General features: G+C 38.5%; 1 protein-coding gene across 1 annotated transcript in view; it reads left to right on the top strand.

Moving 5' to 3' along the window:
- The window catches only part of NR1H4 (nuclear receptor subfamily 1, group H, member 4), a 41,927-nt gene that overhangs the window by 288 nt on the left and 26,725 nt on the right, over positions 1-14,914 (top strand). The window contains exon 2 of the mRNA XM_009882575.1: positions 6,130-6,269. Within this exon, the coding sequence (XP_009880877.1) occupies positions 6,185-6,269 (85 nt within the window). The 5' untranslated portion in view covers positions 6,130-6,184. The remainder of the gene's footprint in view (positions 1-6,129; positions 6,270-14,914) is intronic.

The raw sequence follows: 14,914 nt of genomic DNA, 5'->3' as shown, positions 1-14,914 counted from the left end.
GAGAAAAATGTTAAGGTCATGAAAAATAATGACAGTGTCGGAATTTGTCTTTAGAAAGCTGGTTTCTGTGTCTGCGTGTCGCTGGAAAAGAAAGCATAACTTTGACACTGAGTCTTTCCAGCAATAGCACTATCTAGTTACTTCTGTGAATCAGCTTTAAAATTGTACTGGTTCATTATTTTTTTTTTATCCTTTTAGGAACAGAAAATATTTTAAATGTGACTAACGGGAGAACAAAGGACAAACCAGAAAGCGAATAGTTATATTTGTTTTATGTAATTACTTTGTTTGACAGTTTTGTGTACAGATTCCAGGTGCGTCTTCTGAAGTCCAGGATTTTAGCATTTATTTCATGTAACTAGCACAAGCAAAAGGGGTTTTCACATTTGAAGTGATTACTATTTGAATCCATTGTCAGTTTTTAAGAAATGTCAGTTTATTCTGAGTGTTCCTGCTAGCCATTTGTCTTCTGAAAACTGTAGTTGTGGTGCGACACATTTGACTTTTGCTATTTTTATCGCTATTGCTTGTGTTACACAGAACCTAGAGATCCCAAACTAGATTGGGATCCCACTAGGCTAGAAGGGAGTCCAAAAATGGGTTAAGAAAGGAGGTTTTGCAGTTTTGTCAGGTGAGATGTGATGCTGGAGAAAGGAAGACGCAGAGCAGTGATGTTCAGCAGGTCATCCCAGGGACAGTCAGAAGCTGGCCTCGCTCTTTGAAGTTACTTGTCTACCTACAGAAATGTTGTTGAGATTTCTGGCAGAGTTTTCAGTTCTACTTGTGACTGGCTTAAAGATATTTATTTTTGCTTCAGAATTAAGCTATAAGAACATCCTTTTTTTTTTTTTTTTTTCTGTATTCGGTGTCTTTGCTGCTCTGATTTTAAATGTCATATTAAAGAATCTAAAGAGTAAATTTCAAACGAACACAGTAATGCCAGTCCTGCCTCTTGTTCTCAAACTTGCTCATATTGTTGCTTGTATTTTGTATCCGTTGCTGTGTAGATGCCCCTGGTGCCATGCGTGCCAAAATGATCTGGCAGCAAAAGGCTAGAAACAAGGAGCACAAATCTTCCTAAAGCTTTCATGTCTCTTTGATACACTTTAAAACAAACAAGCAAGCAAATAAAAAAGCCTCTCAAATATGTGAGGCACTGCATTAAATATTCTACAAAAAGGCTATGCGGCCAGATCAAAAGCCTGTGAACTAGGTGGGAATCTTCCCATTGATGTTAACATTGTTTGGATCGGGCCATAGATTAATGACGTTACTGAAATTTCTCTTTGAGTAATTGGCAATCAGATGTGTAAAGAACAGGACAATATTATGGGACAGAAGGAAGGAAATGTACCTTGCTAATATTTGTGAAAAATTTTGCCCATGCTTTGATATATCTTCCACGACTGAATAATTGAAATAGATTCAATTGTTCTTCTTCTGAAGGTAAAACGCAATTAGACTATCATGGAGGCTTCCTGATGATCAAACGTATTTTTACTTTACCTGAAAGTATGGGGCTATGATGCTTTTGTCTTTCAGTGATCTCAGTTGATTCAAACTTCAATTATTTCATTAAGAGGCTTGGCTTTGCTTACACAGAAGCCAGGGGAAGCTTTACTATTGATCATAGTGGGGTCAGAGGTAGTCCACTGATAAGAGTCCACAATAAATCTGAAACCTACACCCACCTGTATATGCATATAAATATGTATTTGTATATTCCCATGAACACATATCCCGTAAGAAAGCTGAATAAACATGCATGCACATACATATGGTGAAAGAACAAGCTGCATATATAATAATATATATCTCAATTTTCTCAGTTAAACATAGAATACCTAAATATGCATTGATTGACTGTTCTGAAGTATGCTAAAGGATCCACATAGTAAAATTTTATGTAATTCAGAGCCTTAATATGCAATTGATGAAAACAATCTCAAGCAATATATTTTATTTTATATATATTCATCTCTGTTTTTTTCTGTTTTTATAGGCCAAAAATATACAGCAATCTCAAAAGGTGGTGGAGTAAATAGGTTTATTAACAAGTTAATTAAAATAATTAATCGGGGTGGGGCTTTGTAACTTATCCCATGCCTCTTAATTTCTCTTGAAGGGCTCTTATTTTGGAGAGCAATATTGATTTCCAGTGCACCTATTGCCTTTATTTCAGCTTTTGCCCGTCTATCATCTGATGCATTTTTTTGTTACACCTCAGGATGGAATATCAGTCAGTTGGCTAAAGTAGTCTAGATTCATCTTAATAGCAGTAGCTAAAAGATACGCTTCATATAAGGAAGCAAGCATGAGGTAGAAATACTCATGAATGTTTAGTCATACCAAAGATGCCTGTGAATACCAAGAAACCACAATTATGTGGTTTTGGCGGATAGAGAAGTCCGAATTGAGAGTGGCTACTGATCCCAGTTAATGTAGATGAACTTATTCTAGATGGTGAGATGATATAGCTTTATGTTACCAACCAAAACCAAAATGCCTCAGACCCTCTATCTTTGGAAGGAATACTTCTGCCAAGAGGTTCTGTGCATAGGTGCTACACATGGCTTCCTTTGTCACCCAACCATGTTGATAGCAATTTGGGTGCCTCTATATGTCTATGGGGTGTGACTATCCCACTGGCCAGAGCAGTGCTGCTGGAGTCACTCCATGGGAGTTGCAGCCAGCTGGAACCACGGTTGTTTAACTGCAACAACAGCCTAGGAGAATTAGGCTGAGAAGAGGCTAATGACGGGATGTGCGTTGTGGAACCGGCTCTTTGAAAGTGGAGTCCACCCCTGGGTCTGCGATGCCTCGTGACACCGATTTATAGTGACCTATACTTTTTCCCAGAACTGAACAATGTGTGGAATAAGTAGTGTTTAAATGGTCTATCATACGTACCTGGTGTAGGTCTGAAAGCTGGAAATCTGTAGCTGCTGCTTTGAAGTACTGGTGAAATTAATTGTATAAATCTAATATAGGCTGGATTCAGGGGCAAATCAAAGCAAAATGTCAATCAGTATTTAATGAAGAGCTTGGTGTTCAGGCAAATTTACAGTAGCAGAGCTGTATGTAATGGAAAACATATTTCCAGCCTTTTTAATGGTGACCATGTCTTGTGCCTTGCAGAAATCCCCCTAAGATAGGATTAATTTCTTCCATGAAATCCAGTAAATGGTCTACATCAGCTGAATATATTAAAGAAAATGAAATATTAAAAAAGGTGGGAACTGTAAAATCATCATGAACATTGATAGGACGAGGGGGAATGGCTTCAAACTGGAAAAGGGTAGATTTAGATTAGATATTAGGAAGAAATTGTTCACTTTGAGGGTGTAAGGCACTGGAACAGATTGCCCAGAGAAGTGGAAGCTCCATTCCTGGAGGTGTTTAAGGCCAGGCTGGATGGGGCTTTGAGCATCTTGGTCTGGCGGGAGGTGTCCCTGCTTATGTCAGGGGGGTTGGAACTCAATGATCTTCAAGGTCCCTTCCAACCCAGACCATGCTATGATTCTATGATTTGACTCAAACTGAATCCATCCAGATCAAAAATAATGTGGCAGGAGGGGTAGACTTACAAACCTGTAATTTCCTATTGCGCTGGGAGGTTATGACAAATATATCCTCAAGTTGCTTACTCTAAACAAGGCAGTATTATATAGCACCAGGGTGGGGTGGGTTTTGTGCATATATAAAGAATAATAGATTCTAAGAAGTCTATCTTGAGGTTAAAGAATGACATTCTCGAATGACATATTAAAAAATGGAATGTCCTCAAAGAAGCAAGAAAGAAGCATATAGACATTTCAAAGATACTGTAAAAACACAGACATTATATATAGCATTTAAAGATATAACTTGCTTGCTTTCTCCTTTATTTGCAGCACAGACTAGAAAGCCGCGGGATATATACCTTACAAACTAAGAAGCTATGCATTGGAAGTGTGACCATATACTGGCAGTCTAACAAAACAATTTAAAATGGATGTCATCTTGGGATTGTCTTCAAAGTATTTTGATATAACAGCCAACATTCCCTAAGAAGATAAGTTCTAGGCTATGTATGAACATACAGAAATTCACAATTCCAATGCTGACATGTTAGCTGTTGTAGTGTTAGCCTCTCATATAGGGTCTGAGAAGGAAATGCAAGGAGTAGTAGTAGGGATGGAACGTAATCTTCAAGTCTGGCTGCAGGAAGAGCTAATCCTGCAAGGAACTGCAAGGGTTGTATGCTCATGGGCTGTATGAAAGCTATTGAAGGGCTTGGACATTAGAAGAGGTTGGAGATGGACTCTCTCTTCCTGTCTTCAGCAAGAAAATCCAGAGAAACATTCAGGGAGCCCTCTGATGCCTCATTTTGATGTTTCTCTTACTGACCATTATAAGGGTCCTGACTGTGCTGCTGTCTTCTCCCATCACAGAACCCTTGTAATGGGTTGTAAGATGAACCCCTTCCCAAGGGTCTGTCATGGGCAGTTCATGAGAAAACTGTCTGTCAGGAATCATAAGACCTTTGCAGCCATGTGAGCAGCCCCACCTCTTGAGCCCAGCTGACACCTTCCCCAGCAAATGCAGCGACAAGGCAGTAAAATGGTTGGAAGTAGATGCGGGCCTACTGGGGTGGCTGGGCTGCTTGCCAACCCCTATCCCAAGAGCCACAGAGTTTTTTGTTGTTGCAAAACTGTGTTTCTGTGCTAGATTTGAGACTGTGTGTTTACATGTTATTCTCCACAAGAACCCCATCTGGTCTGTGATACGAGTAGCTTTTGACATTTCTGAGTAAACTGTTTAAATTATCTGTGGGCAGACACTTAAAATGCATCTGTCTAATTAGAGGGCCTTTGTTTATGTTAAGAATGAACTTCATGACTCCTTACGGACAAATCTGAATATAATTGCACAGTGGGCTTGCCACTCTCACAAGCTACTTCCTAGTCTGCTCAGCACTGGGGCCTCCTGCTTTGTTCACATTTTTGTCAGATGACTTCACTTCTGCTCAAGAAACATGCTGAGCCCTCACTGGGAAGCAGACTGGGCTATAATTCTCAGACACCTTCAGTGAGTGGAAATGCTGTCCCAGGGACACTCCCATGGGAATAAAACTGAATAAAGACTATAAAACAGAGCAAAACATTTTGCTCTGTTGACAGATTTCTGTCAACGTTATGCAGAATCCTCTTGGTGTCTGCATAAACCTTTGAGACATCTTGTCGTTGGAGCTGTATGTTGATGGTCCTGCCTCAAATGCAATCTTGAGTTGCCCTATGCCACCCAGCTGAGCCAGACCTGTGCAAGGGAGCCTCTTACACCCCTTCCTCCTGGATGAGGTGCTGCTCTAGCTATGGCCTCTGCTCGAGTAGGAAGCAATGGCAGGTGTCTTGCCTCTTATTAAATAACCTAGTGGTTAGAGTAAGATGACGACCTGGGTACAGTGCCACTGTAAACCTCAGGAGATGAAAGCTGCTCCATCTGACATGCTAGGAAAGTATACTAGTGAGTGGGCATAAGCATCTCCCAACCTCCCCTGGCAAGAGTTAGAGGGCTGCTTGAGACCACACATGAAGTGGATGGGTTAGCCTGGTTATTAGACCAAGGCTTTACTTTTTGTTTTTGCCACCATTTATCTTCTTCAGACAGTAATTACTGAAGGCAAGATAAAGAGCCAGCTGCTGGAAATTAAACTCAAGTTTACTGTCTTGATTCTTCTGATCTAACCATAAACTTACACTTTTTCAGTAAATGAAAACAATGAAATGATGAAAGGGTGATGAAAAAATAATGCAAACAACTGGTATTGCCTGGAAGGGGGGCTGGGCAGTATGCCCTCAGCAGGTCAGGCCAGTGCTTCAGCCTATGAATATTTGAATAAGGTTGAGCATAAACTGCCATTAGTCTTAAATGAACAGCAGAAGGATGGCAAATAAAATATACCACAGCAAGGAAAAAACAAACAAAGTAGGTGCAGAGTTTTATTTAAAGGCTGAATTAGGTATTGTAACTTCAAGCCAATGTGTGTTACAGTAAATATTGAAACGACCTCCTGAATCCTGCCTTACAATAGGTACACAAAAATTACTTATCTTGTTTTAAATATTCTTTTTGCTTTATATCTTTCAGGGTCTCCTTTCAACTTATTTCTTAATTAGCATATTACTCCTGAAGTGAAGAATAAATGGGATCTGAAATGAATTTAATAGGACATCACCAGCTAGCTGCTGCTGATGGATTTTCTCTTGCTGAAGGTCCTCATTTGTTTGGTAAGTCACCAAATTAGGTTAAAATAGCAAGCTATCCTTTACTCAGAAACCTAGACGGAATTGGACTGAAATGTCAAGTCAAGGACGTGTGGTTGACATGTACCAACCTTCTTGAATCTTCAATACCTATGGAAGGAATAACAAATAACGGGTCTATGGTCTTCATGTAATCCTGCACGCTATTGCTCTCATCACTGCTCATAGCAGAGCTTGTAGGTTGATTTTATAACACTATTCTAATACCTGAAACCATTCAGCAAAGACAGAACTTTGCATGAAGGCTGGATGTTATCTTCATGTAAGTCGTTTAAATCAAGCTGAGCAGATATATTTTCAGTTAATTTGTAATAAAATTATACTGCAATATATTTGCATTGCCATATTATGCAAATTTATGAAAGTAATTTCACCTAAATTAAAACCATTGTCTTATTGAGACCATTAAAACCTTATGCTATTAACATCAATGCAAAAGAAAATTTATAATGCAGGCTGGAAAACTCTCCTTGCTCCAGTTCCACTGAATTTTTCAAGGCTAAGCGTGGGTTTGTTAATGAATGAAGAATTCTTGGTCAATATTTTATAAGTATGGGGAAGCTATCTTCTTTTTTTTTTTTTTCTTAGCTGTACATATAACAGAATACATTTTTTAGCCTTTCTTTTGGCAGCAGAGGGGGACCTTCGTTGAGTAACATGATACATTCAGAGCCTCACACACAATACAGACCCCCACAGAAAGCTGCAACACTTCAGAAGTTTCCAGTCCAAATAAGACCAGAATTGTGTCTTTTTGAGTGCTGGAAAAATTGAAAACAGTTCAGTTTCATTTGCTTGAAACAAGAATAGTGGCTCGGGCGTGGAGGGGCTCTGACACATGAAGCTACTCCTGCTGAGAGCTCTTAGAAGTCAGGAGCATCTCTCCAAATCAGATCACTTTGAGTGTCCTGGCTCCTTACAGATAACTAAATCACTATCACTAACGATAAGCAAAACCCATTGAATTACTGTGTGTTATTGTGTTTTTTTCCTGAATGTGTTGTGTTTTGGTGGGAGAAATCTTTTTACAGTTGTTAAAAAAGTATATATAGCTAATATATAGCTAAAACACTTCCTTGCTACCTGTTAATTCCAATGTCAGGCCATGATATACAAAAAGGAGAAACATATTCAAATCTAGGATGCCAAATTTTACATCCAGTCATCCCTTTAAAAGTCCTGCATAACTGAACTACTTCAGATTTTTGTCAAGAAGATTCTCCTTCCTGATGTCTACTTTTTCACGAACTATTTCTTTATTTTCAAAGAGCACTGATCAGGTAGCTTCAAAATACAAGAAAGCATTCCTTCCACACTGAAATCTTACTCAGAAATTGTGAGGTCTTCAGAAGAGGGATTGTGTCTCCCATTAGAGGTATTCAAAGCTTAGCACAATGGAGATTTAATTCACACTGACATTTCTGTAACAGAAAGAAATAATGTATTAAGGGGTTGAATCAGGGGTCCCATTAGGAAGGAGAGTATAGCACTCCTGCTGCGTTTCACTTAAGCTGACTTCTGTTTTGTGTGGTCATTTGGTCCTGTTTTGCAGGATGTCACACAAGTCTCAGAAGTGATTTCTTTACAAATTTGGTGTCTTTTGCTTTTATAGCTGGAAAAAACCCATCAGAAATACTATGCAACTGAGTCCACAAGAGAAAGTTACTTATTGTGAAAATACAACACCATCTCTTCCAAATGTTGTAGGAAATAGTTTTACATCTCGATTTTATATTTGTACACTACTTGCATTTTTTTGACATTCACTTTTGACAGGTAGAGACGTGTGAACCCAAGGAAATGGGAAGAAAGCTTTACTTTTAAATGACCCATAGAATATACATTTCTCCCAGGACTTCTCACGCATTACAGCTCTGATGTAATACAAGTGAGAAATTGCTGGCTTACAAACATCAGCCTTTGTACAAAACAGTCTCCTTTTTCAAAGATGCATATTCACATTCTGTAAAAACCTTGGAAATATATTATCTTTTCATTACGTTTCACTCAGTCTATGAAGAGAGTGTTCTTAGACCTTCAAAACCACATATAAGTGCATCTCCAAACATTAGCAGCAGGTCCAGGTGTCTCAAAAGAAATGTTCTCAATCATGAGTTGCTTGTGCTGCGAGCCTCATCACCATGGTAATTCCAGGGCCCTTCTACGTACTCACCCTCAAGATTTCTAGTTGCAGCAGGTTTCAGAAAAGCTTAAAAGAAAAAAAAAAAAGGTTTTCTACCTCCCCATAGTTGGAAATTGTATGATGCTATTTTAACATTATATGTCTAAGGTAAAGTATCTCATTACGGTCTTGGAGTTAGTGTGTTTTAAGTGTAGTTTTTCGCTTCTGTTGTTATAAGTCCCTGGAAAAAGGTGCTCAAAATGCATATGAGGAAGGATCTTCAACCTAGCAGAAGTGAGGGTCCTTCCATTCTATCCAGTCTTCCTGGAAAACTGCTTCTATTTTTCTACCTCACTACTCAGGTGATTTAGAAACATCCTAGATCTCTTTACAGAAAATGTATTTTTGGAGAAGTGGCCAAAACCAGATACATAAAATGATACATCCTCTATAGCATCTGCATGCAAGATCACCTTTTTCTTCCTTGCAACTCTGGTTTTCCCAGTGAGGGAAAGGGACTCTTAACGACAAGAAATCCCAGAGGTGCATGGGTCTCCACAGGACTTGTCCTGTTAAGAGACTTCTCTTCCTCCGTCAAACCCTGTTTTTATTTCACAAGCCCCATTGAATTGAACAGGGCCAGCTATGTGAAGACTGGTCCAATTTCACATCCTGAACTAAAAGAAAGTGACACACCTACCAATCTGCATTTTTGAACCCCTGTAATTTAGGACAGAAATCCCAATCTCCTTTAAAACCTTTGGAAGCTTCGTAGTTCACTTTAGAGCCATGAATTTGTCCTGTGTACACTTGACCATGACAGACACAGACTGATCTGAGCTCCTTTGCTTTGCTCTGAATTGGCTTGACACAAGCTGTGACCTAAAAGATGCTGAGGTGCCTCAGCAGAGCACCGTGCTGAAACTGAGAAACCTTATTCTAAGGCAATAAGGCAATTCAACTGAGACAGCAAGACTTTTGCAAAAAGGTATTTGATAACATCTTTCAATTGCCTTTGAAGGTTTTTCATATTAGGGCCAATACATGTGTTAAATACCCGTATCTCCATTATCTTATTTCTTCCAATCGTTATCACTTGCCCTTTTTTACAAGGGACTGAACTAATTCTCAGACATCAAAAATGTCTCCTTTGTATTTTATATGTGGAGAGTAAGCTTATATGCTTGTATGGCATCTGAAATATGTACAGCATTTGACTCAAAGTATTGCTTATATGGTAAGTAGTAGGCCTTTAAAGTAATAGCCCCATTCTATTTTCTGTGAAAGCATCTTATATAGGAGTTCTTAATATGCAAGATATTAAGTGTCAAACTCCAGCTATCAGAGATGGAATTATTTCTAAGAACCTGGAAAGATAATTCAGTACTATTGTGTGTTTAATTTGTATAAAAACTTATTTTAAGTATTTTTTGATAGCCTGACAATGCTTTCTTGTAATGTGACATCAAAATATAACCAGGCAAGAAATGCCACCCTCATTGTCCACGTCCCTAGCTGAGAAAGAATTTTTTTGGGGTGAATGTGCACTCTTAAAAGCTGTATTGAAATGGACAAGGAGGAATGAACAAAAAAATGAAACTTAACAAAGGGGAAAAGAAAGCAATACACATGAGCTTGTTTTAAATATTTGACAGTGTAAGGACAACAAAAGCCATTGAAAATTGTTGTAGGCATAGAATAGTGCATAAGATGTGCTTAAAAGGCTGACTTCTTTTAGATAAATTTGTATTTGTTCTGGTTATGCTTTTTTTTTAAAAAGAAAAAGAAAAAGTAGTAGGATGAAGTGTCCAAACTGATTAAACAACTTTGAGATGATAAGATATGTTAAATAACTAGTTGTCTTTAGCACCACCTGGCAGATGATGCCACATCTGGCTTCATCCCTTCAGAGACGATAATTAGGCCTGTAACAGACCTCTAAATCAAAAGGAAACAAACCAACACAAATTAAAACAGAAAATTGTGTGTATGTATAATAATTATGAAGAGAGCCAAACCAAACAGAGTGGCAATCTAAGAAAAAAATTTAATGAGAAGGAATGCAGATGAACAGGGCTCTGAGGGTGAAGGTTGCACCACTGAACAAGGCAAAAGAAAAGATGCATTTGTGTGATGCTTTCTTTTGTGCATGTGTGAGTCATTTGTGGATCTTAGCCTGGAAAGGAGACTTTCGTTAAATACTGGGAATCTTGCAGTCTGGGGCTTGATTCTCTGCCTATTTACTTCCAGGTGTGATCCTCAGACATACCTCTGGTGACAAATCTGACGTTGGGTCTTAGTGGGCTCATCCACAGTGCTGTGAAAGAGGCTGAAGACTGAAAGAGGCACAGCACCCTTGACTGTCCATTGTGACACTGTTCAGCTCTTATCTTACTGTGGGGCTCTGTTTTGGATTGCTTTAGTAGGTGTCTAAGACATGAGCTTACTGCAGGGACTATTCCCAAAAAGACAGCATGGTCAAGACTGCAGTAGGTTTGGCTCCTTTTACCCTATACTCCTCTAACACTGTGGGGTTTATACCTTTATACCTCAGCTGCCACCGAACCGAGGCATGACAAACAATCTTCTGACTTCATGCTGTCCCAGTACTGCTGTGGTGGCATCCCTCACAATGTTGCAGATGCTTTGAACCAAAATGACGTTACATTAAACACTAAAATCTGAGAGCCACAGGCAAGCTACATGGGTCGGGAACAGTAAGGTGAGCAACAAAGGCTACATAGTGTAGATGCATCCTGCCCCCTCTAGAAGGAGTTAGAATTACCCCTAAGCTACACAGATGAGTCTTTGACATTTGGCTGTAGGGTCAGGACATCTCTCTGGCACTCTTATCTTATCATACAGATGTGTCCAGTATGGCCTGAGCACTTTGGCCTTTATTTAGGGAAGACAACAATTCTGTGCTTAAAAACATCTGTTAATCCAGTCAGCTAAAACCTGTTTCTTGTGATATTGAAGTGGTTAATTTACTGCACAGAATCACCTGACATTACTATATATTTCTTCATAAAAATGTTGTTGTAAATAAACCACAATAGGTAGAAAATTACAATGGCTAGGCTACTTGGAGGCATCCCCTTGAATGGTAACTGAATTTTATCCAGGTAAATCCACACTGGGAAAGGACATTGCTATTGTTTCAGACATTCACAAACAAGTTTCTCTGTAATGAAGTTAATCAGTAAACTATATAACCTCTGGCCTGTGTCACTCCTTTGATAGTCTTAAAGAAAGTTCTCACAGTAAAGAAGTCAAAAGGATACGGACAAAGCAGAATTAAGAAGTTTTATTTATATGTAGTCTTTAGGGGAAAAAAAGAAAAAGAGAGGGGAAAGAGGACTGAATACCTTAAGGAGAGTATTTTTCTTCAAGAAATGGTCAGACCGAAGACAGCCTAAGGTAGGATATTGTCATGTTCTTGCTTGGACATGTTTGTCATCTGATCTTGTGTTCTTCCTCGAAACTGTGGGATGCTAGAAGGTTGTTTAAACCAAATAATATTTAAAGATCTACAAATAATTTGTTCAGAATTAAATCAGGATTTCATTAATGGTTATGTAACGATTTCCAAAATACTTAATCCTGAATTTATTCTTATATCTTTAAGTTCCTTCATTAATATCCTACCGAGAGCCAGAGGTTCATATTTTAAACCCATTTAGAATTCTTTTCCTTTTAATTAGCTTCATATTAATGGAACAATAACTTTTACATTGAAATGTGTTCTCATTGTAATTTCTGTAGTATTCTGGAAAAAAACATGTTATTCTTCAATCTGCACATAACCTCAGTGTAATTCTGCAAATTGAAAACACTTTAGTTCCCACAAAGAAAATTCCATTTCAGTTCTAAAAGTGGTTAAGCCTACGTCAAATATTTTTTCAAGTCTTATGTAAAATAGTCTGTGTAAAATTTAAAGGAACAAAAGCAAAAGTCTCCAATGAGTTTCAGTTGCAAGTGGTACTGTGGAAAAATATTTGTAAAATGATGACCATGTCCATGTGAAGGTTTCAACTTTGACATTGGTAAGATTTCCAGATTTCTGTAAAAACATAATGTTTATTTGCAAAACATAATCTAAAAGGTCTACAGCTATAAGTAACATCACATTTGTCTATGCTTAAGTTGTCTTTCTTTAAAGATGTAAAAGGTATGCTTCCAAAAGGAAAAACAGATAAAAGTTTCAAAATCACTAAGGCCACACAAATACAATATATTGCTGTATTCCAGTGAACTTGTTTCTGATTTCACTTTCACTGCTTTATACTACTGCAACTCCAGCAATTTCAGTGGGTTGGCTCATGCCTTACAGTGGCAGGAGACCAGCCCATCTCAGACTTCTACAAATATCTGGATAAAAGCGTATGTACATTCCGGTTGGCAAGATAAGATTAGTTTTCTTTTGCAATAAGAAACTATTTGTTCTAGACTCGCGTGTACTTTGCAAAGCATAATAAGAAAAAAAAATAATCAGTGTGGTTTTCAAATATCACGCAGGACAGAGCAGTGCACCGTATGCCTCTGAAAGCAGAACACCTTTAGCTTTTGTTGGAAGCCTCGTGCACGCAGAGGGCTGGGGAACACAGCTCAGGCCACGCTTTTTGGATCAAGTCATAGAAAATACTTCGTCCCAATAATTTCAAGGCATCTAGTTTCTATTTCAACCTCATAATTTCTTTCAATTTTTTAAGATGATATTTCAGAGTGAAAGGACATTTCAACTGAAAAAATGAAAGTTTCATTTTGAAATCATCTTTATGGAATACCTCCATAGTTTTAACAATTATTTTTAGGAATGATTTTACATCGCTAATTCTTTGGAGCGTACCATTTCTAGCAATGTTTAATTCCAGACTTATTGACAATCTTTTTGGAAAACAAAAAAAAAATAAATTGACAACTGTTTTTGATCTGCTCTGGGTAGGGAATGGTATCTTCATTAAGTCAAAGCTGGCTGATTTCTAAGGATGAAATACAGATACCCACCAAGCCCTTCAAACAGGTCTACTTAAAAAAAAAAAACAAACAAAACCATAAAAAAACCCTTTAAGCTAAAGTGGGAAAACCTACATAGTTACAACCCACTTCTGATCTTTAAAAATCAGTCTGGTCTCCATAACTGTAGTGTTCAAGCACTTTGGAGAGTTTTAGCTATAAACCTGTTTTACATAAAACAAGACCATGTTCTCTCAGTCTTTCTTGACCCTGCCTGTTCTTCCTTTTCCCTTCCAGTGCTCTGAGCATGGACTCAAATCAGTTTAATTGTTTAACTGTGTGTCTGACACCAGAAGGAAAATGGAGGAGATACAGGCTGGATGGTTTTGGGTTTTTTTTTTCCCATATTTAATTTTATATGTCGAGACTCAGATTTTTTTGTAAGATTTTGTTTTTAAGTTTTTTTCTAAACATATCTGTAATCCCAATGGATCTACAGTGGTTTAAATAAACACCCAATATTGTCTCAGCATGTGTTGCAGTTCTTTAGCCATCCTGAGTTTTCTAAGAAGCCCTGAGATTACTGTTTTGCTGTGGAAGGATTGTTGTCTTCTCTTCTTGCTCTTCCAGAGGCCCAAGCAGTTCAGGTGGCTGGTATAGAGCTTTTGTGGAATTTCCTGTGGAGGGCATAAAGTTAAAAATCAACAGTATCTTCCTTATCATTTTGGGATCATCCCACTTTCCTTTAGCAAACTCCATCAACTAAGTAATTACTAACTAGCAAATGGCAACTTAGATCTCCATGGTGAACAGATTCCTTTCCAAAGAGACACTGAATGATTTGTATAGTGATTGTGTATCTCACAATTAACACCAGTTTTTGTACCTGAAGTACCTTGACCAGTCTTAATGAGCAGCAGTGTCAACAAGCAGTAAATATGATTAAAGAAAGACCACCCACTCATTAAACCTATACCAAACAATAAAGGTCAGCATCAAATCATTGCTGTCCTCACCCTTTACATGTTTTGTGACAGCTGCAGCTGGCAGGTATCAGTGACAGTTTGCATTTGATGCATGAAGCTGTAACTTCACCTCCAGAGTCCAACACCCTTAGAGTCCCCAGATGCCTGCATTTTGTCTCAGATCTCCGTATGTCTGTGCTGGTTATTTAAAGGGCATAAACTTGGGTTTGTGGAGTGCCTTCTGCCATTCTGCCTCTGCTAGTGTAATGCTCGGGGTTCTGGCCTCTTCTGGAGAAACTGAATGCAACCACAGGCTGGGCAGAGTTGGAGACTGGATTGAGAGCAGCCCCAAGGAGAAGGACTTGGGGGTGTTGGTTAATGAGAAGCTCAACGCGAGCTGGCAATATGTACTTGCAGCCCAGAATGTCAACCACATCTCGGGCTACAACAAAAGATGGTTGGATGGAGCTTTGAGCAACCTGGTCTAGTGGAAGGTGTCCTTGCCCAGGGCAGGGGGGTTAAAACTAGATGATCTTTAAAGTCCCTTTCAACCTAAACCATTCTAT

This window comes from Charadrius vociferus, unplaced genomic scaffold, assembly GCF_000708025.1.
Source record: "Charadrius vociferus isolate BGI_N301 unplaced genomic scaffold, ASM70802v2 scaffold72, whole genome shotgun sequence".
NCBI classification, from domain to species: domain Eukaryota; kingdom Metazoa; phylum Chordata; class Aves; order Charadriiformes; family Charadriidae; genus Charadrius; species Charadrius vociferus.
Note: the sequence above shows the minus strand (reverse complement) of the source record. Positions and strands in the feature narration are given on the sequence as shown.